At 39.5% G+C, this 25,595-nt stretch overlaps 1 protein-coding gene across 4 annotated transcripts; it reads right to left on the bottom strand.

The window, feature by feature from the left end:
• Window positions 1–15,257: 15,257 nt before the first annotated feature.
• LOC133547449 (endonuclease 8-like 1) lies at window positions 15,258–25,106 on the bottom strand. 4 transcript variants are annotated; one of them, XR_009805501.1, is made up of 4 exons: window positions 25,092–25,106; window positions 22,985–23,042; window positions 18,097–21,194; window positions 15,258–18,007 (listed from the first exon to the last, which is right to left on the bottom strand). XR_009805501.1 is itself a non-coding variant. In XM_061893129.1 (4 exons), the coding sequence occupies exons 1-4, from the start codon at window positions 18,161–18,163 to the stop codon at window positions 17,588–17,590; spliced, it is 330 nt and encodes a 109-aa protein (XP_061749113.1). In that variant the 5' UTR covers window positions 18,164–20,896; the 3' UTR covers window positions 15,258–17,587. The 4 variants fall into 4 exon arrangements, 1 of the variants encoding a protein (XP_061749113.1); XR_009805500.1 differs by having other exon boundaries at window positions 15,258–17,700; window positions 17,782–18,007; window positions 18,097–23,042; window positions 25,092–25,102; XM_061893129.1 differs by lacking the exons at window positions 22,985–23,042; window positions 25,092–25,106 and having other exon boundaries at window positions 15,258–17,700; window positions 17,782–17,809; window positions 17,886–18,007; window positions 18,097–20,896.
• Window positions 25,107–25,595: the final 489 nt, after the last annotated feature.

Genomic DNA, 25,595 nt, shown 5'->3' with positions numbered 1-25,595 from the left:
GTGTGATACATGATGTGTGATACATGATGTGTGACACATGATGTGTGATACATGATGTGTGATACATGATGTGTGATACATGATGTGTGATACATGATGTTTGATACATGATGTGTGATACATGATGTGTGATACATGATGTGTGATACATGATGTTTGATACATGATGTGTGATACATGATGTGTGATACATGATGTGTGATACATGATGTGTGATACATGACGTGTGATACATGATGTGTGATACATGATGTGTGATACATGATGTGTGATACATGATGTTTGATACATGATGTGTGATACATGATGTGTGATGCATGATGTGTGACACATGATGTGTGATACATGATGTTTGATACATGATGTGTGATACATGATGTGTGATACATGATGTGTGATACATGATGTGTGATACATGATGTTTGATACATGATGTGTGATACATGATGTGTGATGCATGATGTGTGACACATGATGTGTGATACATGATGTGTGATACATGATGTGTGATACATGATGTGTGATACATGATGTGTGATACATAATGTGTGATATATGATGTGTGATACATGATGTGTGATACATGATGTGTGATAAATGATGTGTGATACGTGATGTGTGATACATGATGTGTGATGCATGATGTGTGATACATGATGTGTGATACATGATGTGTGATACATGATGTGTGATGCATGATGTGTGATACATGATGTGTGATACATGATGTGTGATGCATGATGTGTGATATATGATGTGTGATACATGATGTGTGATACATGATGTGTGATACATGATGTGTGATATATGATGTGTGATACATGATGTGTGATACATGATGTGTGATGCATGATGTGTGATACATGATGTGTGATACATGATGTGTGATACATGATGTGTGATATATGATGTGTGATACAAGATGTGTGATACATGATGTGTGATACATGATGTGTGATACATGATGTGTGATATATGATGTGTGATACATGATGTGTGATACATGATGTGTGATACATGACGTGTGATACATGATGTGTGATACATGATGTGTGATACATGATGTGTGATACATGATGTGTGATACATGATGTGTGATACATGATGTGTGATACATGATGTGTGACACATGATGTGTGATACATGATGTGTGATACATGATGTGTGATACATGATGTGTGATACATCATGTGTGATACATGATGTGTGATACATGATGTGTGATACATGATGTGTGATACATGATGTGTGATACATGATGTTTGGTACATGATGTGTGATACATGATGTGTGATACATGATGTGTGATACATGATGTTTGATACATGATGTGTGATACATGATGTGTGATACATGATGTGTGACACATGATGTGTGATACATGATGTGTGATACATGATGTGTGATACATGATGTGTGATACATGATGTGTGACACATGATGTGTGATACATGATAAGTGATACATGATGTGTGATACATGATGTGTGATACATCATGTGTGATACATGATGTGTGATATATGATGTGTGATACATGATGTGTGATACATGATGTGTGATACATGATGTTTGATACATGATTTGTGATACATGATGTGTCATACATGATGTGTGATACATGATGTTTGACACATGATGTGTGATGCATGATGTTTGATACATGATGTGTGATACATGATGTGTGATATATGATGTGTGATACATGATGTGTGATATATGATGTGTGATACATGACGTGTGATACATGATGTGTGATACATGATGTGTGATACATGATGTTTGATACATGATGTGTGATACATGATGTGTGATACATGATGTGTGATACATGACGTGTGATACATGATGTGTGATACATGACGTGTGATACATGATGTGTGATATATGATGTGTGATATATGATGTGTGATACATGATGTGTGATACATGACGTGTGATACATGATGTGTGATACATGATGTGTGATACATGATGTGTGATACATGACGTGTGATACATGATGTGTGATACATGATGTGTTATACATGATGTTTGATACATGACGTGTGATACATGATGTGTGATACATGATGTGTGATACATGATGTGTGATACATGATGTGTGATACATGATGTGTGATATATGATGTGGTACACATGATGTTTGATATATGATGTGTGATACATGACGTGTGATACATGATGTGTGATACATGACATGTGATACATGATGTGTGATACATGATGTGTGATACATGATGTGTGATACATGATGTGTGATACATGATGTGTGATACATGATGTGTGATACATGACGTGTGATACATGATGTGTGATACGTGATGTGTGATACATGATGTGTGATACATGACGTGTGATACATGATGTGTGATACATGATGTTTGATACATGACGTGTGATACATGATGTGTGATACATGATGTGTGATATATGATGTGTGATAAATGATGTGTGATACATGATGTGTGATACATGATGTTTGATACATGATGTGTGATACATGATGTGTGATACATGATGTGTGATACATGATGTGTTGTATATGATGTGTGATATATGATGTGTGATACATGATGTGTGATACATGACGTGTGATACATGACGTGTGATACATGATGTGTGATACATGATGTGTGATACATGATGTTTGATACATGACGTTCGATATATGATGTGTGATACATGATGTGTGATACATGATGTGTGATACATGATGTGTGATACATAATGTGTGATATATGATGTGTGATACATGATGTGTGATACATGATGTGTGATATATGATGTGTGATACATGATGTGTGATACATGATGTGTGATGCATGATGTGTGATACATGATGTGCGATACATGATGTGTGATGCATGATGTGTGATATATGATGTGTGATACATGATGTGTGATACATGATGTGTGATACATGATGTGTGATACATAATGTGTGATATATGATGTGTGATACATGATGTGTGATACATGATGTGTGATATATGATGTGTGATACATGATGTGTGATACATGATGTGTGATACATGATGTGTGATATATGATGTGTGATACATGATGTTTGATACATGATGTGTGATACATGATGTGTGATACATGATGTGTGATACATGATGTTTGATACATGATGTGTGATACATGATGTGTGATATATGATGTGTGATACATGATGTGTGATACATGATGTGTGACACATGATGTGTGATACATGATGTGTGATACATGATGTGTGATACATGATGTTTGATACATGATGTGTGATACATGATGTGTGATACATGATGTGTGATACATGATGTTTGATACATGATGTGTGATACATGATGTGTGACACATGATGTGTGATACATGATGTGTGATACATGACGTGTGATACATGATGTTTGATACATGATGTGTGATACATGATGTGTGATACATGACGTGTGATACATGATGTTTGATACATGATGTGTGATACATGATGTGTGATACATGACGTGTGATACACGATGTTTGATACATGATGTGTGATACATGATGTGTGACACATGATGTGTGATACATGATGTGTGATACATGACGTGTGATACATGATGTTTGATACATGATGTGTGATACATGATGTTTTATACATGATGTGTGATACATGATGTGTGATACATGATGTGTGATATATGATGTGTGATACATGATGTGTGATACATGATGTGTGATACATGATGTGTGATACATGATGTGTGACACATGATGTGTGATACATGATGTGTGATACATGATGTGTGACACATGATGTGTGATACATGATGTGTGATATATGATGTGTGATACATGATGTGTGACACATGATGTGTGATACATGATGTGTGATATATGATGTGTGATACATGATGTGTGATACATGATGTGTGATACATGATGTGTGACACATGATGTGTGATACATGATGTGTGATACATGATGTGTGATACATGACGTGTGATACATGATGTTTGATACATGATGTGTGATACATGATGTTTGATACATGATGTGTGATACATGATGTGTGATATATGATGTGTGATACATGATGTGTGATACATGATGTGTGATACATGATGTGTGATACATGACGTGTGATACATGATGTTTGATACATGATGTGTGATACAGGATGTTTGATACATGATGTGTGATACATGATGTGTGATATATGATGTGTGATACATGATGTGTGATACATGATGTTTGGTACATGATGTGTGATACATGATGTGTGATATATGATGTGTGACACATGATGTGTGATACATGATGTGTGATACATGACGTGTGATACATGATGTGTGATACATGACGTGTGATACATGATGTGTGATACATGACGTGTGATACATGACGTGTGATACATGATGTGTGATACATGATGTGTGATACATGACGTGTGATACATGATGTGTGATACATGACGTGTGATACATGATGTGTGATACATGACGTGTGATACATGATGTGTGATACATGATGTGTGATACATGATGTGTGATACATGACGTGTTTTACATGATGTGTGATACGTGATGTGTGATACATGATGTTTGATACATGACGTGTGATACATGATGTGTGATACATGATGTGTGATATATGATGTGTGATACATGACGTGTGATACATGTGTGATACATGACGTGTGATACATGATGTGTGATAGATGATGTGTGATACATGACGTGTGATACATGATGTGTGATACATGACGTGTGATACATGATGTGTGATACATGATGTGTGATACATGATGTGTGATACATGATGTGTGATACATGAAATGTGATACATGATGTGTGATACATGATGTGTGATACATGATGTGTGACACATGATGTGTGATACATGATGTGTGATACATGATGTGTGATACAAGATGTGTGATACATGATGTGTGATACATGACGTGTGATACATGATGTGTGATACATGATGTGTGATACATGATGTTTGATACATGACGTGTGATACATGATGTGTGATACATGATGTGTGATACATGATGTGTGATACATGATGTTTGATTCATGACGTGTGATACATGATGTGTGATACATGATGTGTGATACATGATGTGTGATACATGATGTGTATCACACATCATGTACCTCATCATACTTTACTAAGGCCGGGAGTCATCGATTACATTTGTGTATGGACTAAAATCCTTGCTTTACAAGACTGAAAGTAGCCCAGTGGTTAAGACTGTTGCATGAGAACAAACTGTACAGAGTTCAAACCCCACTCCGGTCAGCAGTATTTTTTCCACCTCATCTTACTCCAGTGAGTCAGGGGTCGTAGATAACATTTGTGTATGGAAAGAAATCCTCTCTTCACAGGACCAGGGATAGCTCAGTGCTTAAGACAGGTACTGGGTTCGAATCCCACTCATGTTGACAAAATTGAGTTTAAGCTTGTCATACTTTACTGAGCCAGGAGTCCTCGATTACATTTGTGTATAGAACACAATCTTCTCTTCACAAGACCCAGAATAGACCAGGGGTTACGACATCTGACTCGGAATGAAAAGTACTGGGTTCAAATCCCACTCAGGTTGACTGTATTTTGTTCTACTTCATCAAACTTTACTGGGCCATCAGTCCTCGATTAGATTTGTGTATGAAAAAAAAACATCTCATCAAGACGCAGGATAGCCCAGTGGTTAAGACTGCTGACTCTGAATGACAGGTACTGGGTTCGAATCCCACTCATGTGGACAAAATTTTGTTTAAGCTTGTCATACTTTACTGAGCCAGGAGTCCTCGATTACATTTGTGTATAGAACACAATCTTCTCTTCACAAGACCCAGGATAGACCAGGGGTTAAGACATCTGACTCGGAATGAAAAGTACTGGGTTCAAATCCCACTCAGGTTGAGTGTATTTTGTTCTACCTCATCAAACTTTACTGGGCCATCAGTCCTCGATTACATTTGTGTATGAAAAAATATATCGCATCAAGACCCAGGATAGCCCAGTGGTTAAGACTGCTGACTCTGAATGACAGGTACTGGGTTCGAATCCCACTCATGTTGACAAAATTTTGTTTAAGCTTGTCATACTTTACTGAGCCAGGAGTCCTCGATTACATTTGTGTATAGAACACAATCTTATCTTCACAAGACCCAGGATAGACCAGGGGTTAAGACATCTGACTCGGAATGAAAAGTACTGGGTTCAAATCCCACTCAGGTTGAGTGTATTTTGTTCTACCTCATCAAACTTTACTGGGCCACAGTCCTCGATTACATTTGTGTACGAAAAAAATTTGTCTCATCTAGACCCAGGATAGCCCAGTGGTTAAGACTGTTGACTCAGGTTGAAGAGTGTGGGGTTCGACTCCTGCTTGGGTCGATGTGAAATTTAAAAGATCAGCTGGAGGCTGCAAGTTGACAAATATTGTAACTGTGTCATTTCTCTCATGTAATGTTAAAATAATAATTTAATTTACTTTTTTTTTATCCAATTACAATTAACCTATTTTATTTTATTTGTACCCAGGAGAGCTCATTGGTCAACGCTCTTTATTTATCCTATTCCCACCCACCTCAGGAGTTACACTCACTCGCACACACACACACACGCGCACTCATTCTCACACACACACACAGGTAACCCCTGAGGTGTCATCATTGACTATTTGACATTTTATTTTGGATTATTATTAGCTTTAGTGTTGACTTAATTTTTCAACTATATGTTAGTCAAAGAAGTAGCACATAACATTAGTCTGTGTGGGGGAGAAGAAGCAGCCCACAATGTATGTCGTCTTGACGCCATACTGCCAAATTACTGACTCCATGTATGGGATTTGAACTCACTACCCCTGTATTAGGAGCCCACAGTGTTGACCATTGAGCTATCCTGGGTCCCAACAAAGATTGGTTCTCGCTCATATACAAATGTTATCAGTGAACTATGATCAGGCAAAACAAAGAACAAGAACTTCCCAGATGTGGATTTGAACCCAGTAGTACTGCGTGTGAGGCAGCAGTGTTAACCATTGAGCTATCACAGGTCCCACTAAGTATTGTTTTTCACTCATATACAAATGTAATCAGTGAACTATGATCAAGGCAAAACAAAAAACTAGCTCTTCCTACAAATGGATTTGAACCCAGTAGTTCTGCATGAGAGGCAGCAGTCTTAACCATTGAGCTATCCTGAGTCTTGTTGGACGTGTAGTTTGGCTCATTCATTAATGGAATCGTGACATCTGTCCCAGTAAACTACGATTGAGGTGGAGCTCAATTTTGAACTGAAGTTACATATCAAACCAATTGGGATTCAAACCCAGTACCCCCATATTTGAAGCTCACAGTGTTGACCATTGAGGTATCCTGGGTTCCATCAAGACATGATTTTCACTCATATACAAATGCAATCATTTAACAATGATAGAGATGAAACAAAAAACAAGACCTCCCATCTTGTGGATTTGAACCCAGTAGTACCGTGTGAGAGGCAGCAGCCTTAACCATTGAGCATTTTGGGTTCTACTACTTCCTGATCTGGATCAATATACCAATGTTACATACCTGTTGTTGAGTAGTTGGTGTGTGCCATGTCTCTCAGGTGTGACATACCTGTTGTTGGTTTGTGCCATGTCTCTCAGGTGTGACATACCTGTTGTTGGTGTGTGCCATGTCTCTCAGGTGTGACATACCTGTTGTTGGTGTGTGCCATGTCTCTCAGGTGTGACATACCTGTTGTTGGTGTGTGCCATGTCTCTCAGGTGTGACATACCTGTTGTTGGTGTGTACCATGTCTCTCAGGTGTGACATACCTGTTGTTGGTGTGTGCCATGTCTCTCAGGTGTGACATACCTGTTGTTGGTGTGTGCCATGTCTCTCAGGTGTGACATACCTGTTGTTGGTGTGTGCCATGTCTCTCAGGTGTGACATACCTGTTGTTGGTGTGTGCCATGTCTCTCAGGTGTGACATACCTGTTGTTGTCATACCTGCCAGCTTGTCTGCAGCAATAAACAAGTCATCAATTGAGTCCACAACATGTTTGATGTTTATTCCTCTCATGTTGAAGTAGTTCCCATCTGCAGTTCGCCCACTGCACTCTATCGCCACCATGTGGTCATACCTGCAACAACTTCATAGTTCTTTGAAACTATCGCCACCATGTGGTCATACCTGCATCAATTTCATAGTTCTTTGAAACTATCGCCACCATGTGGTCATACCTGCAACAACTTCATAGTTCTTTGAAACTATCGCCACCATGTGGTCATACCTGCATCAATTTCATAGTTCTTTGAAACTATCGCCACCATGTGGTCATACCTGCAACAACTTCATAGTTCTTTGAAACTATCGCCACCATGTGGTCATACCTGCAACAACTTCATAGTTCTTTGAACCTAAAATCTATTGAGATATATATCGTATATATGGAGCGGAAAACACAACCCAAAATTCAAAGTTTCTTCATGCGACGTAGCCGGCCTACTTCACCACAGTCTGTGGTCTATTGCCCCCCCCCCCCCAGGCAAAGATGAGATGGAGATGTGATGGTGACGACTAACACATTTTCTGGGGGGGAAATCACTGCATAGATAACATTTGTGTATGGAAAGAAATCTATTCTTTACAAGACCAAGGATAGCTCAGTGGTTAAGACTGCGGACTCTGAATGAGAGGTACTGGTTTCGAATGCCAATCTAGTTGACATCATTTTGTTCAAACTCATCATACTTTACTGAGCCAGGAGTCCTCAATTACATTTGTGTATGGAACACAATCATAGCTTCACAAGACCCAGGACAGTCCAGTGGTTAAGACTTCTCACTTGGAATTAAGCGCACTGGGTTCAAATCCAGCTCTAATTGATTTTTTTTTTTTTTTTCCCCAAGATGGCGCTGCTGTAGTGGCTGCTGTTGGCAGGAGCTCCGTGCTCTTGTGTCATCATTTTGTGTTTCCCTCTTGTTTTCATGTCTTATTATATTTTTTTGCCTTTTGGTCCGGGACCCTTTGGGACTGTGTGACAAGGGGTGGCACTTTCGTGACCTCTGTGGTGCTTTTTGTGGACTTCTGGATCTTCCTCCCGGGAGCCTTTTGACCATGGAGACCAGCTGCTGGGTGTCTGCCACACCGAAGTCGCTTTGGAGGGACTGGAGGAGATGCGGATGAAGGGACAGGTCTGCGGAGCAAGCTCTGAGCGCTGGGACGGAGAGGCTTGGCGGTGTCTTGGCTGGGTGAGCAGGTGTCGTACACCTCAGTCTCCTTGGACGTATCCTCGCTCATCCATGCGGACTGGACACTGGCCGAGAGTTGGTTGGCGGCTTAGAGTGGAGTCAGTTCTCTTGGTTGCTTTGTTGGGTCTGCTCCTGTTTCTGGCCACGCTCCCTCCACCCCAGTGGACGATGGCGTGGAACAGCGCAGAGACCACCACAGTGTCTATGTTTCTTTTAGTTGTTATTCATAGCTGGATGTAGAAGTGTCTGCTTGTATCCGCTGCTTTAATGTCTTTCATGTCCTTTGTCTTCTTTGATGTTTACCTCTAACACACATGTGAGAGGGATGTGTACTATGGCTATGAGTTGTTGTTGTTTTTTCCCTTGGCCTCAGTCTGGACCCCTTCTCCAGGGCCCAGGTTTAGACCATTTTTATTTTAGTATATTTTATTTTAATCTTCTTTTTTTTTCACCCATTCCCAACCTCATTATACTTTACAGAGCCAGGAGTCCTCGATTACATTTATGTATGGAACACAATCTTATTGTCACAAGACCCAGGGTAGACTAGGGGTTGAGTCTGCTGACTTTGAATGAAAAGTGCTGAGTTCAAACCTCACTCTGGTTGATAGTATTTTTTTTTTACCTCATCATACTTTACGAAGGCCGGGAGTCATCGATTACATTTGTGTATGGACTAAAATCCTACCTTTACAAGACTGAAAGTAGCCCGGTGGTTAAGACTGTTGCATGAGAACAAACTGTACACAGTTCAAACCCCACTCCGGTCAGCAGTATTTTTTCCACCTCATCTTACTCCAGTGAGTCAGGGGTCGTAGATAACATTTGTGTATGGAAAGAAATCCATTCTTCACAGGACCAGGGATAGCTCGGTGGTTAAGACTGCTGACTCTGAATGACAGGTACTGGGTTCGAATCCCACTCAAGTTGACAAAATTTAGTTTAAGCTTGTCATACTTTACTGAGCCAGGAGTCCTCGATTACATTTGTGTATAGAACACAATCTTCACTTCACAAGACCCAGGATAGACCAGGGGTTAAGACATCTGACTCGGAATGAAAAGTACTGGGTTCAAGTCACACTCAGGTTGGCTGTATTTTGTTCTACCTCATCAAACTTTACTGGGCCATCAGTCCTCGATTACATTTGTGTATGAAAAAAAAAAAATCTCATCAAGACCCAGGATAGCTCAGTGGTTAAGACTGCTGACTCTGAATGACAGGTACTGGGTTCAAATCCCACTCATGTTGACAAAATTTTGTTTAAGCTTGTCATACTTTACTGAGCCAGGAGTCCTCGATTACATTTGTGTATAGAACACAATCTTCTCTTCACAAGACCCAGGATAGACCAGGGGTTAAGACATCTGACTCGGAATGAAAAGTACTGGGCTCAAGTCCCACTCAGGTTAACTGTATTTTGTTCTACATCATCAAACTTTACTGGGCCATCAGTCCTCGATTACATTTGTGTATGAAAAAAAAATATCTCATCAAGACCCAGGATAGCCCAGTGGTTAAGACTGCTGACTCTGAATGACAGGTACTTGGTTCGAATCCCACTCATGTTGACAAAATTTTGTTTAAGCTTGTCATACTTTACTGAGCCAGGAGTCCTCGATTACATTTGTGTATAGAACACAATCTTCTCTTCACAAGACCCAGGATAGACCAGGGGTTAAGACATCTGACTTGGAATGAAAAGTACTGGGTTCAAATCTCACTCAGGTTGTGTGTCTTTTGTTCTACCTCATCAAACTTTACTGGGCCACAGTCCTCGATTACATTTGTGTATGAAAAAAAATTGTGTCATCAAGACCCAGGATAGCCCAGTGGTTAAGACTGTTGACTCAGGTTGAAGAGTGTGGGGTTCGATTCCTGCTTGGGTCGATGTGTAATTTAAAAGATCAGCTGGAGGCTGCAAGTTGACAAATATTGTAACTGTGTCATTTCTCCCATGTAATGTTAAAATAATAATTTAATTTACTTTTTTTTTTATCCAATTACAATTAACCTATTTTATTTTATTTGTACCCAGGAGAGCTCATTGGTCAACGCTCTTTATTTATCCTATTCCCACCCACCTCAGGAGTTACACTCACTCGCACACACTCCTACACACACACAAACACACGCACTCATTCTCACACACACACACACACACACACACACACAGGTAACCCCTGAGGTGTCATCATTGACTATTTGACATTTTATTTTGGATTATTATTAGCTTTAGTGTTGACTTAATTTTTCAACTATATGTTAGTGAAAGAAGTAGCACATAACATTACTCTGTGTGGGGGAGAAGAAGCAGCCCACAATGTATGTCGTCTTGACGCCATACTGCCAAATTACTGACTCCATGTATGGGATTTGAACTCACTACTCCTGTATTAGGAGCCCACAGTGTTGACCATTGAGCTATCCTGGGTCCCAACAAAGTTTGGTTCTCGCTCATATACAAATGTTCTCAGTGAACTATGATCAAGGCAAAAGAATAAACTAACGCCTCCTAACAATGGATTTGAACCCAGTAGTTCTGCATGAGAGGCAGCAGTCTTAACCATTGAGCTATCCTGAGTCTTGTTGGAAGTGTAGTCTGGCTCATTCATTAATGGAATCGTGACATCTGTCCCAGTAAACTACGATTGAGGTGGAGCTCAATTTTGAACTGAAGTTACATATCAAACCAATTGGGATTCAAACCCAGTACCCCCATATTTGAAGCTCACAGTGTTGACCATTGAGGTATCCTGGGTTCCATCAAGACAGGATTTTCACTAATATACAAATGCAATCATTTAACAATGATAGAGATGAAACAAAAAACAAGATCTTGTGGATTTGAACCCAGTAGTACCGTGTGAGAGGCAGCAGCCTTTACCATTGAGCATTTTGGGTTCTACAACTTCCTGATCTGGATCAATATACCAATGTTACATACCTGTTGTTGAGTAGTTGGTGTGTGCCATGTCTCTCAGGTGTGACATACCTGTTGTTGGTGTGTGCCATGTCTCTCAGGTGTGACATACCTGTTGTTGGTGTACCAAAAAGTTCTATCTTGGTTTCATCTGACCACATGACATTCTCCCAATCCTCTGCTGTATCATCCATGTATCCATTTTGTTATAAACTCAACTCGTCGTATTTGGAGAATACTAAGTTGCATCCCAAGAACACCATACCTACTGTGAAGCATGGGGGTGAAAACATCATGCTTTGGGGCTGTTTTTCTGCTAAGGGGACAGGACGATTGATCCGTGTTAAGGAAAGAATGAATGGGGCCATGTATCGTGAGATTTGGAGCCAAAACCTCCTTCCATCAGTGAGAGCTTTGAATGGTTGAACAAATACTTATTTTCTACCGTAATTTACAAATAAATTATTTAAAATTCCTACAATGTGAATTCCTGGATTTTTTTTTCACATTCCGTCTCTCACAGTTGAAGTGTACCTATGATGAAAATGACAGACCTCTGTCATCATTTGAAGTGGGAGAACTTGCTGACTAAATACTTTTTTGCCCCACTGTATGTATACATTTTACAGGACTCTCATCGTCTGCCTCAGAGACCCAAGTAGTTTTTAGTGTATTATGCAAATGAGCCATGTTAGTCATTGTAGGAGCCAGATCATGTGTGTATGTCACGTGGTGTTTGTGGATGTGTACACAAGGAACAGAAGCATGTGTCACGTGACATAGGTGGCCGTCACCATAAAGAAGGTTTTTTTACCTGTACTCAAGAGGGAGAGAGGAAAGAGTAGAGGTCGGTAGCCATCATTTCTGCTCGGTTGGTAGAGTGGCCGTGCCAGCAACCTGAGGGTTCCAGGTTCGATCCCCGCTTCTGCCAACCTAGTCACTGCTGTTGTGTCCTCGGGCAAGACACTTTACCCACCTGCTCCCAGTGCCACCCACACTGGTTTCAAAATGTAACTTAGATATCGGGCTACACAATGTAAAGCGCTTCGAGTCACAAGAGAAAAGCGCTATATAAATATAATTAACTTCACATTAAATCAAATAATTTACTGTATTGTGAATTGTGATTGAAAAGTATGCCAAGAATAAACGTGTGGAATGTTTATTAAAAATATGTATCATGGAATAAAAACAGTATTTTCCAATAGATGTCCTTTACTTGACATTCTGTCTTGTCAGTCTCCCGCTACGTGTCTTGAAGCCTGCAACAAAAAGTACGTTTACCACACTTACAGTATAATCTACAAAAGGTTTATGTGTATCAAAACACATGCAAACTTGTTAGCACACGCAAAGCTGATCTAAATATTTGTCGATTAATGAGCAAAATAAGGAGTGCAATCCATCCCATCCATCCATTTTCTATCGCTTATTCCCTCCATTTAACATATTTGTCTTAATGATGTATGCAGAATATATGTTGATTATCAGAATGCCCACAATACTGGGAGGAGAAAATGCAAATACAAATCACTCAACATGAACAGTGAGATTTATCAATGCTGAAAGTGTCCTGCAGGCAGTATCGTGCCACTTAAAAAGTCTGAAATCTGCGTGCAAACTGGCATAGTTGCACACAGGGCTGTGAGAAAGGAGGCCATCACGCTGCAAAGACAACTGACATAGTTGCACACAGGGCTGTGAGAAAGGAGGCCATCACGCTGCAAAGACAACTGACATAGTTGCACACAGGGCTGTGAGAAAGGAGGCCATCACGCTGCAAAGACAACTGACATAGTTGCACACAGGGCTGTGAGAAAGGAGGCCATCACGCTGCAAAGACAACTGACATAGTTGCACACAGGGCTGTGAGAAAGGAGGCCATCACGCTGCAAAGACAACTGACATAGTTGCACACAGGGCTGTGAGAAAGGAGGCCATCACGCTGCAAAGACAACTGAACAGAGAAGCCTTTGTTCTACGTGTGCATGTCATATTTGGACTGTTAGAAATAAAAAGAAGAAGATATATATTCAGCAATATCATTTTATAGCTGCTGGACAACTTAAAGGGCCGATTAAACCAAAGTCTATTAATTTATGTTGTTTTTTAATGGTATTCCTTTTTTGATTTAGAAAATATGCACCGTATTTTTCGGACTATAAGTAGCAGTTTTTTTTTCATAGTTTGGCCGGGGGTGCGACTTATACTCAGGAGCGACTTATGTGTGAAATTATTAACACATTACCGTAAAATATCAATATTATTTATCTCATTGACGTAAGAGACTAGACGTATAAGATTTTATGGGATTTATGGATTAGGAGTGAGAGATAGTTTGTTAAAGGTATAACATGTTCTATATGTTCTAGTTATTTGAATGACTCTTACCATAATATGTTAGTTTAACATAGCAGTTGCTTATTTATGCCTCATATAACCTACACTTATTCAGCCTGTTCTTCACTATTCTTGATTTATTTTAAATTGCCTTTCAAATGTCTATTCTTGCCGTCTGGTTTTATCAAATAAATTTCCCCCCAAAAATGCGACTTATACTCCAGTGCGACTTGTATGTTTTTTTTCCTTCTTTATTATGCATTTTCGGCAGGTGCGACTTATACTCCGAAAAATATGGTATTGAACAAATATATAAACGCAACACTTTGGTTTTTGCTCCCATTTATCATGAATTGAACTTAAAGATCTGAAACTTTTACCATACACAAAATATATATTCCTCTCAAAAATTACTTACTGGGTGACATGTCCGGTGAGTATGCTGGTCATGCAAGAACTGGGATGTTTTTAGCTTCCAGATCCTTGCAACATGAGTTAGTAAATGTTATTTATAAAGGTGATGGCCTCGGGTGATTAGTACAACAATGGGGCTCAGGGTCTCGTGACGGTATCTCTGCGCATGGAAAATGCCATCAATAAAATGCACGTGGTTTCGCTGTCAATAATAACATACCAAAACCTCTGTATTGTGCCAGACGCCATTGAGTGTGAGCATTTGCCCACTCAAGTTGGTTAAGAAGACAAACTGCAGTTAGGTCGAGACCCCGATGAGGACCACGAGCATGCAGATGAGCTTTCTTGAGACAGATTGATTGATTGATACTTTTATTAGTAGATTGCACAGTTCAGTACATATTCCGTACAATTGACCACTAATTGGTAACACCCCAATACGTTTTTCAACTTGTTTAAGTCGGGGTCCACGTTAATCAATTCATGGTAGTTTCTTACAGTTTGTGCAGAAATGCTATGGTTAAGCAAACCAATTGTTGTAGCAGCTGTCCGGGTGGCAGGTCTCAGCCAATCAATATGGTCTGCGGCTGTGAGGCCAGTTGGATGTATTGCCAAATTCTCTGAAACACCTTTGGAGGCGGCTTATACTAAACGGCCTGGGCTACTGGGTGGGAAGTTGGAGAAGATGCAGGTGGAGGCCCCCTTGGTGTCCTGGGTTGTAGATTACCTGACTGACAGACCACAGTATATGCCACTGCAGGACTGTGTGTCTGACAGGCTGGTCAGCAACACCGGGGCCCCGGAGGCTACAGTACTCTTCCCCCTTCCTCTACACCATTTACACCACCCATTTCCACTATCAGTCAGAGTCCTGCCACCTTCAGAAGTTTTCTGATGACTCTGCGATAGTGGGGTGTATTGAGGAAGGTGATGACGAGGAATACAGGACACTGGTGGAGGACTTTGTCACATGGTGTGGAAAGAACCACCTCCAGCTCAATGTTACGGAGACCAAGGAGCTGGTTGTGGACCTGGGAAGGAGGAGGAGTACTCTGGCGACCCCTGTTTCCATCAAAGGGGTGGATGTGTACATGGTAGAGGATTATAAATACCTCGGAGTACACATGGACAACAAGCTGAATGGGTCAAAACACGCTGAGGCCCTCTACAAGAAGGGACAGAGCCGAATCTATATTTCCTTTGGAGGCTAGGATCCTTCAACGTCTGTACAAAGATGTTGAAGATGTTCTACGAGTCGCTGGTGGCAGGCGCCCTCTTGTACGCCGTGGCCTGCTGGGGCAGTGGGCTGAGAGTGAGGGACACATACAGACTGGACAAGTTGGTAGAGAAGGCCAGTAACAAGATGGGAGTGGAGCTGGACTCTCTGGCGGTGGTGTCAGAGAGAAGTCTAGCAAAACTCCTAGCCATTATGGACAACACCTCCCACCCACTACACTCGGACCTTGCAGAGAGAATGAGCACATTCAGTGGAAGGCTCAGACTCCCAAAATGCAACACGGAACGACACAGGAGGTCCTTCACACCGACAGCCATCCGACTGTATAATGCATATGTTCCTTGACTGCACTTAAATGTAGAATATATTTATATTATTCATATATATTATATTATTTATTATTATCATTGTTTATTGTGAGCGAACTGTGGTGCTGAATTTCCCCCAGGGATCAATAAAGTACTTTCTATTCTATTCTATTCTTATGGCGGAGAAATAAACATTTAATTGACGGGCAACAGCTCTGGTGGACATTGCTGCAGTCAGCATGCCTACTGCACGCTCCCTCAAAACTTGCGACATCTGAAGCATTGTGTTGTGTGATAAAACTGCACATTTCACAGTGGCCTTTTATTTTGGACAGCTCAAGGCACACCTGTCAGGTGGGATGGATTATCTTGGCAAAGAAAAAATGCTCATTAAAAAATGTATACAGATTTGTGAACAATATTTGAGAGGAACAGGTATTTTGTGTTTATAGTCAAAGTTTTCGATCTTTGAGTTCATTCAAATTGGGAACAAGAACAAAAGCGTTGCGTTTTTTTTTTTGTATTTAGTATAACTCCTAAAAAAAATGTCTTGCAATATGCAGTTTGATCATTCCTGCTGCAAATAGTATACATTCTGTGATTCTATATTGCAGAAAAGGTGTTAGATGATCGATATGTGCTATAATCTAATATAAGCCCCCCTCCAGTGTGGAGAGCATAATAACATGAATGTAGAGGGAAAGAAGTGTTTCCAAGGGCACATAATGCTTCTAGTACACAAAAATAGGGTGATCTGTGCCACTTTTGCTGCTATCAATTGCACAAAGTAGATCACATACAACACGTCCACCAACAGTACATGCAATTTTATAGTTTGCGCACACAGATAAGTGTGTGGGAATTGGATCCTCAAAGATCAGGCTCTTAATATTTTCAGAAAATGGGAGTATTATTAGAATCAGACCTGCAGCTGGCTCTGTATTGTTCTTTTTCCTCCTGCCTGACGTGGATTTCGGTTCTTGCTGAGGTGTGTTTGCTGATCTTCTTCTGGGTGTGGCTTCTTCTTGAGGTCCATTTTCTTCTTCCTTTGCTGCTTTTGTGGGCTTTTTGGCTGCTTTTTTCTTCACTGTGCTGTCAGAGTTGTGTTTCCTGGACACCTGAAGTACAGCCACAATGGGGTTAGATTTCTATGTGCTGGTGGTGATTACCTACTGAATATACCTTTTTCTTGCGGGGGTAATCATGGTCTGCATCTGTATCTTTTCTCTTTTTGGCCTTTGGAGACTTTGATTCTGGTGTGTGAGAAAAGATAAAGACACACTAAGCTTTCTCTTATGTGTAATGGTATCTCAACTATTTTTTCTGGCGTTTACCTTTAGGAGCCATAGGACCTGGATCGCCCTGAAATGACACCATTTTCTATTAGTCAATACATGCTACAAATATAGTTGTTACGTATGAAAATGTGTTTGCATACTTTGAACCACATAGTCCTGCCATTGTGGTCGCGTACAGACTTCATTCCATCCACATAGTAACACTGCAACCAGGCCTCAAAACCTGAGTAGTCTTTCTTCTCTGGATCGTAACCTTTCCCACCTCCATAAACAAAAAGTCTAAATAAGAGGAGCACCTTTGTGTCGTTGTCTTCCCCCCACCCCGATCAACCTTGAAACATGGATTCTTACCGAAGTTCACCACCTCCAGCGGTACTGTGTGGCAAAGTCTGAGCAGGTCTGTATTCTCCTCTTCCATTTTGTCCTTTTTGGCTCCCTTAACATTTTTGGGCAAAATAAACTGTTAATAATCGAGGTAAAATACTTGTTTGTACTTATTTGACCTTTTTGCTATGGATCTCCTTTTTTACAGCTTTCTTGTCTTCACACGCATCCTCTGACTCGAGGCCTTCCAGCACAGTCCGGGCAGGCACAAAGGGTGGAATGTTCAACCTGGAAGACACACATGGGCATCTTTTCAAAAACAGAAGGTATTTTGTGTGGAAACAGTGCTACACTTTTATAGTAAACACATTTCCAAGTGAAATTAGGAATTGCTTGTTTATTCATCCAAGATGATTAGAATCTGGGGAATACAAAAACATTCTTCACTCTCCTTTTCAGATCACGGTGACCTGAGTATGTATCTTCATTCAATGGTCATTTCTTTTACAGCAGGCTCTTTGGTGAAGTGTATTATTATTGCTAGGAGTCTTGCAAAAGTACTTCACACAGTGGGCACGGCTGTAACAAAATAACACTGCAATGTACTGTCAACATGTACAAAACCCCAAACCAGTGAAGTAGCACGTTGTGTAAATGGTAAATAAAAACAGAATACAATGATTTGTAAATCCTTTTTAACTTATATTCAATTGAATAGACTGCAAAGACAAGATATTTGATGTTGGATCTGAGAAACTTTTTTTTTTGCAAATATTAGCTCATTTTGGAATTTGATGCCTGCAACATGCTTTAAAAAAGCTGGCACGAGTGTCAAAAAAGACCGAAAAAGTTGAGGAATGCTCATCAAACTCTTGTTTCCCATAGCAAAGCAAAATTGAAGATGAGATCTCATGTATGTCTTATATCTATCTCCTAGACATAAAAGAGCACTAATGGAGACCAAAGTAGTTTTCTCATTCTTCTCAAATGTATCTCCTGAGAAATAAGGCTCACAGTGAGCACTATGAGAGATCTCATAGTTGTCTAATAGTTATCTCTTTTCCCCATTTCAACTAAGACCAAAATGAGAGATGAATGAGCTGGTCTCCAATATGTCTCAATTATGACTCAGTGAGAGAAACACCTGGTTTTGTTTCTCACTACTCACTGTTTGAGTTCTCAGATGTCTCTTTTCTATTTCGGCAAAAAGACAATTGATGAGTATTGGTTTCAATATGTCTCAATGATGTCTCAGTGAGAGATATACTTGGTTTTGTCTCTCACTGCTCACTATTTGAGTTGTTAGATATACCCGTTTTCTAAAAAAATGCATTTTAATGGGCTCAATTTAGTTATACCTCAATCATATTCCAGTTGATCTCATGCCAACATTGGGAGAAAATAATTAATTCAGACAATATGGATATATGGTCTGTAATCTAAATGGTTTATTTAAATAAAGTTGGACTTAATTTGTTGATTTCTTATCCACACGTCATGTACAGTAACTCAGTGACTACAATTGTGAGATTTAAAACTGAACCCAAACAATACTGATATGATCACAAGACACTTTGTAAGAGCTTTTAACATTTGTGAACTTTCTAGAGCAGTGGTTCTCAAACTCTTTTAACAAAGTACCACTTCAGAAGATATTTGGCTCTTCAACCACCATCATAAGGACTAATATTAAAATACAGTAGCATAGTAGGCCTATGTATTCATTAAAAAGGACAGTGGCTTTATTAAACAAGTAAATGTAATATATTTGCCACTGAAATATTACACACAATGCAAAAACATCATCAACAATGATACTCCATATACAGTACATATTTACAGAATCCACGGCAACATCACATCAGTGTGTATTTTCAGAGCATTTATAACAATGATTAAAGATTTGATTTGTGGCTTCTTAGGCCAGTTCAGTTCTTCATTATTTCAAACTTTTCAAGTGTGTTGGGGAAATGAACTGCAATCCCTATGCCAGGCATAGATGTGAAGTCAAGGAAAACAACTTTACCCAATATGTCATCCAAGAATACTACTGTACTGCAGAGGTTTCCAATAGGGGAATAACATGACTGCATGTCTCATATGTTACACTATCTTGCAGCAAAGAAAAACCTGCATGTTTATATTCACCAACGAGGGCCCATTTGGCACATGAATGTGCTGTGGTAAACAAGAAATCAATCTGTACATACTTTAAAAAAAGGATGAGAATCTTTCTTCTGACACACTGGTACCACAAAGCAGGCATTTTATTTGTTTACTTTCTATTGGCCCAAAACAATTCTTGGAGGATTTATGTAATATAGTAGGCGATGATGCAGAGTGGGATAAAAAAAAGTTTTGGAACTTCTGCACACTGTTTAAGCAGTCTGTGTTCAGACTATCGGGATAAAGCAACTTGAACATTTTGAGCATATGGCTTAGGGCCTTACCTGTGACTTTAGGACAGTTTACATAACCCATGCTGATCAGAAGGCACTCTGCCATGGTTTCTGATGCATTGTCATGTATTGGTTTGTCTGTTGTGTCCTTGAAATTGGACTCTTCTGCACACTCCTCACTCAAACCATCTTCAAATCCTTCATTAAACGTATGTCCGTCATTGTACATCCAATCCCCTATATCAGGGAGAGCTTCCTCAAATGATTGAAATGGATCATACTCAGCATCGACATGTCATTCAGTTGTTAGGCCATCAGGAGGATGTATGAGGGCTGATCTGGAAAATGGTTTTCCATTCTCTTCGATGGTCAGAAGTAGAAATATTTTCATGTGCTGAAAGTAAAATAGAATACAAATCACTAAAGGTTTTTGATAACATTTTGTCACAAGGCAAAACGTATAACATCTCAGCATATCGCTCACATTCTTACACTCCAAAGTTTGTCACATTTGAGCAGGATTTGCTTTGAGACAAAATTCACAGCAAAACATTATTCAGCCACAGAAGACGGTGGGTGTACCTGGCAGGTGGGGAGAGGCTTGATGTTCCAGAGTGGTACATCCTGCACGGTCACCTGAAGGTTGGATGTGTTCCATTTGAAGAGCAGTGTTTTGGGCTCCTTCAGGGGGCACCGCCTCATGCAGTGTTACCCTGCTGCTACCCCCTGACACAAAGAAGAGGAACCAAAAAACTCTAAAGATTCAAATCATTGAAAAAAAAAAAACCAGACAAAAACATGCAAAACAAGAAGGAAGTTGACATAAATTGAACACATTATACAAATCCAGCTAATGGAATGCATTTCCTTTTTCCCCACATCTTGAGCGCATTGTAGTTCATGTTTACGTATCTTCTGTGTTTGTGGTAACACATCATCCACAGTGTTAAATGTAACTCATCACAATACAACACACACTATAAAAAGAAAGTTGTGGATGCTAATGCCAATCATTAGTAAATACACAACAGCAAACCAAACCTATGAGAAAGGATCTTGACGAGGGATGCAACATTATTGTAAATATAACCTTATTTTGATTTCAAAATTGTCACAATAATGCCGTGATGTGTGACGCTATCAAACGAGAACACCAGTCGCTGTGTTTTTTTCTGACAATATTAAGTGGGCTCATCTGAGAAGTAAACTGGTTCTCCCATGAAAACCCGCCGTGTGGGAAAACAAGGTTCAAACGGGACATTATAGAAGGGCGAAAAAGTGGAAGTGTGCAGGAGTGATGGGAACGTTTGTGCTTAGGTTAGCCGAGGAATTGTTGCTGTGAAATATTTCTGTGCCTATAACTGTCGTGTTAGTTGAACCTTAAACAAAGTCTGCATACTGCAAGGTAAAGCATGCCACGTTCATCCAGACCATTTCCAAATCGACCCAGAGCCCTTGCAGCTCACCAGAGGAAATGTGGACATGCACAAAATAAGACATTTGCTGACACTACACACCACAATGTCTACAATAAGTTAGGGAATAGGAGTAATATATTAGAATGAGTTATATGTTAGAACCGTTATTTGGAAAATATCGTTCATGTGAAACCAAGATGTCAGCAAGGGACAATATGCATTTGTGAGGTATTTACATGATTAAAAGTCAAATTATTAGTTAACTCTTAAGAATCAGTATTCTACAAACTAATACAATTTGGACTGCAAAGGGCAGTTTCTTAGGAAGTTCAAAGTTTAAAAACACTCAACTAAACAGCAGTGATGTAACAATATCAAAATGTCATATCACCGTTACTGTGACCAAAATGATCACTGTTTGCATTATAATGGCAGTATTGTTGAATGTGCTAAAAAGGTCATCAAACCCACAATAATACCAAGTTGTATTGAAAAAAAAACATACCGGACACACAGTATAGTTTCTTGGCAAAAGAAACATTATTGTTCTACATTAGTTACACTGGATGTTTACTGTTTATGTCAGTTTAAAGACACTTATTTGAAAATGTTGGTTTTTGTGTGTTACTTGAAATTCTGCACCATTCCTTTGCACCTAAAATACCTGTTTTTAATGATAAATATGATTACAACATATGAAAATGATGTTTGTGTTCAATTACAGTAAGTGTGTTTATCCTAAACATTCCTCCCACGTCATTTAACACACTTTGACATTTTTGTAACAATATCTTACCCTGGCTTTAACACTATGACGATATCATACCGTGAAATGTTGATATTGTTACATCCTTAGTCATGACCTGATGTTACCTACCAGCTTTAACTTGGAGGTGAAAGGTTCCAAAAACATGAATTACACATGCTGAGATAACTCCTATTTGAAGTTTCATTCTTCATATGTGCTAATGTAATCAGGGTCAAAGAAAGCAATATTTTCATGTTTGTTCCTGACAAACTGTGGACAGCTTTTTATCTGTAAATCTCAATCAGAACTAATTGACTTCAAGAAAGAACAGGCATATACATATAACTTACTTGGACATTGCTGGTCATTCTCCACATTCACATAGGTGCATGCTGCAGGACGGGATGACTGCAGGAAGAAAAAGAAAGTATCACATATTATATCTGCTGCCGGTTTAATGCACCACCACTATACCAGTCTACTCAGCAACTTTACAGTCCTTCTTGATCTTTTATTTGATTCCACTTCTTTACCAGTTCTTCTTCATCCTTTTCCAGCTTTTCCTTTTGTCATTTCGACACTCCAATACTATATAAATCAATCAATCAATCAATGTTTATTTATATAGCCCCAAATCACAAATGTCTCAAAGGACTGTACAAATCATTACGACTACAACATCCTCGGAAGAACCCACAAAAGGGCAAGGAAAACTCACACCCAGTGGGCAGGGAGAATTCACATCCAGTGGGACGCTAGTGACAATGCTGACTATGAGAAACCTTGGAGAGGACCTCAGATGTGGGCAACCCCCCCCCCTCTAGGGGACCGAAAGCAATGGATGTGGAGCGGGTCTAACATGATACTGTGAAAGTTCAATCCATAGTGGCTCCAACACAGCCGCGAGAGTTCAGTTCAAGCGGATCCAAGACAGCAGCGAGAGTCCCGTCCACAGGAAACCATCTCAAGCGGAGGCGGAAACCATCTCAAGCGGAGGCGGATCAGCAGCGTAGAGATGTCCCCAACCAATACAGGCGAGCGGTCCATCCTGGGTCCCGACGAGCGGTCCATCCTGGGTCTCGACTCTGGACAGCCAGTACTTCATCCATGGTCATTGGACCGGACCCCCTCCACAAGGGAGGGGGGGACATAGGAGAAAGAAAAGAAGCGGCAGATCAACTGGTCTAAAAAGGAGGTCTATTTAAAGGCTAGAGTATACAGATGAGTTTTAAGGTGAGACTTAAATGCTTCTACTGAGGTGGCATCTCCAACTGTTACCGGAAGGGCATTCCAGAGTACTGGAGCCCGAAATGAAAAAGCTCTACAGCCCGCAGACTTTTTTTGGGCTTTGGGGATCACTAATAAGCCGGAGTCCTTTGAACGCAGATTTCTTGCCGGGACATATGGTACAATACAATCGGCAAGATAGGATGGAGCTAGACCGTGTAGTATTTTATACGTAAGTAGTAAAACCTTAAAGTCACATCTTAAGTGCACAGGAAGCCAGTGCAGGTGAGCCAGTATAGGTATATATGTATGTATATATGTATATAAAGGTATATACAGTATAGGTATATATGTATGTATATATGTATATAAAGGTATATACAGTATATATGTATGTATATATGTATATAAAGGTATATACAGTATATATGTATGTATTTATGTATATAAAGGTATATACAGTATATATGTATGTATATATGTATATAAAGGTATATACAGTATATATGTATGTATATATGTATATAAAGGTATATACAGTATATATGTATGTATATATGTATATAAAGGTATATACAGTATATATGTATGTATATATGTATATAAAGGTATATACAGTATATATGTATATAAAGGTATATACAGTATAGGCGTAATGTGATCAAACTTTCTTGTTCTTGTCAAAAGTCTAGCAGCCGCATTTTGTACCAACTGTAATCTTTTAATGCTAGACATGGGGAGACCCCAAAATAATAGGTTACAGTAATCGAGACGAGACGTAACAAACGCATGGATAATGATCTCGGCGTCTTTAGTGGACAAAATGGAGCGAATTTTAGCGATATTACGGAGATGAAAGAAGGCCGTTTTAGTAACGCTTTTAATGTGTGCCTCAAAGGAGAGAGTTGGGTGGAAGATAAATACAGACAAAGGTTGCTGGAATATAGCTGGAACTTCTTGTAAATGTAAAACTCTATATTATGTGTTCAGTAATGTATATTGTTCCACTTCAAATGTTCTCTGAACATTTATTTCTCTCATTGTTATTTCACTTCTTGTTATTATACTTACCTCGGTGGAGGTAACTATCACAACTTCTAGCAAGGTGCTTGCCGCATTTATAGCTCTATTTCCGTAACTGCGTGACGTTCCAGTAGTTTAAAACAAATAACTGGTGTGTGTTAAAGTCATATAAATACCAAAAGAGAAACAATAAATGGTATTACTTACTTTCAGTTGTTATTCCTTCGATGCTGAATATTATTTCTTCCCATCGAAATCATTACATCCGCCCACTTAATGCGCATGCGTGTTTTTCAGGAAAAGCCAATCTGATTGGACAGATTCATGGAGTGCCGTGCCAAATCTCGCGATCTCAGGATTTACATCAAGTTCATTTTCTCCTTATATGTCCATCTGAAAATAGCCCTTTTTGGCTAGGACATCATTTTCAAATGATTTGAAAATGTATGCTTTCTATCAGACGGCGGCGGACATGACGCGTTATTTGCCATCAGTTAACGTCAGAAGAAGAAGAAGCGGGGAAACAGTAGGTGGCGTAACACTTGAAGGTTGTCAGTGCGCCTACCTTCAACTAAAACAAGGAAGAAGAAGAAAGCCAACACTTAGTTGTTCTTTTTAAAGGTTTATTTATAAATGTCAACAATTACAAACAGTAAGACAAACAACAATATACAACATTATAAAACATTATGAAAACAGTACAAAACAGCG

Source organism: Nerophis ophidion, unplaced genomic scaffold, assembly GCF_033978795.1.
Source record: "Nerophis ophidion isolate RoL-2023_Sa unplaced genomic scaffold, RoL_Noph_v1.0 HiC_scaffold_113, whole genome shotgun sequence".
NCBI classification, from domain to species: Eukaryota; Metazoa; Chordata; class Actinopteri; order Syngnathiformes; family Syngnathidae; genus Nerophis; species Nerophis ophidion.
The sequence above is the reverse complement of the archived record's forward strand: the minus strand, read 5'-3'. Positions and strand labels throughout refer to the sequence as shown.

What these genes read in the sequence shown, in the direction of transcription:
- LOC133547449 (XM_061893129.1), bottom strand. Translation starts at nt 18,163, where the DNA reads ATGGAAGAGGAGAATACAGACCTGCTCAGACTTTGCCACACAGTACCG. An exon ending in GCAGGACTATGTGGTTCAAA is followed by an intron (nt 17,810 to 17,885) that starts GTATGCAAACAC and finishes GTGTCATTTCAG; the next exon opens with GGCGATCCAGGTCCTATGGC. An exon ending in AGGTCCTATGGCTCCTAAAG is followed by an intron (nt 17,701 to 17,781) that starts GTAAACGCCAGA and finishes CTCACACACCAG; the next exon opens with AATCAAAGTCTCCAAAGGCC.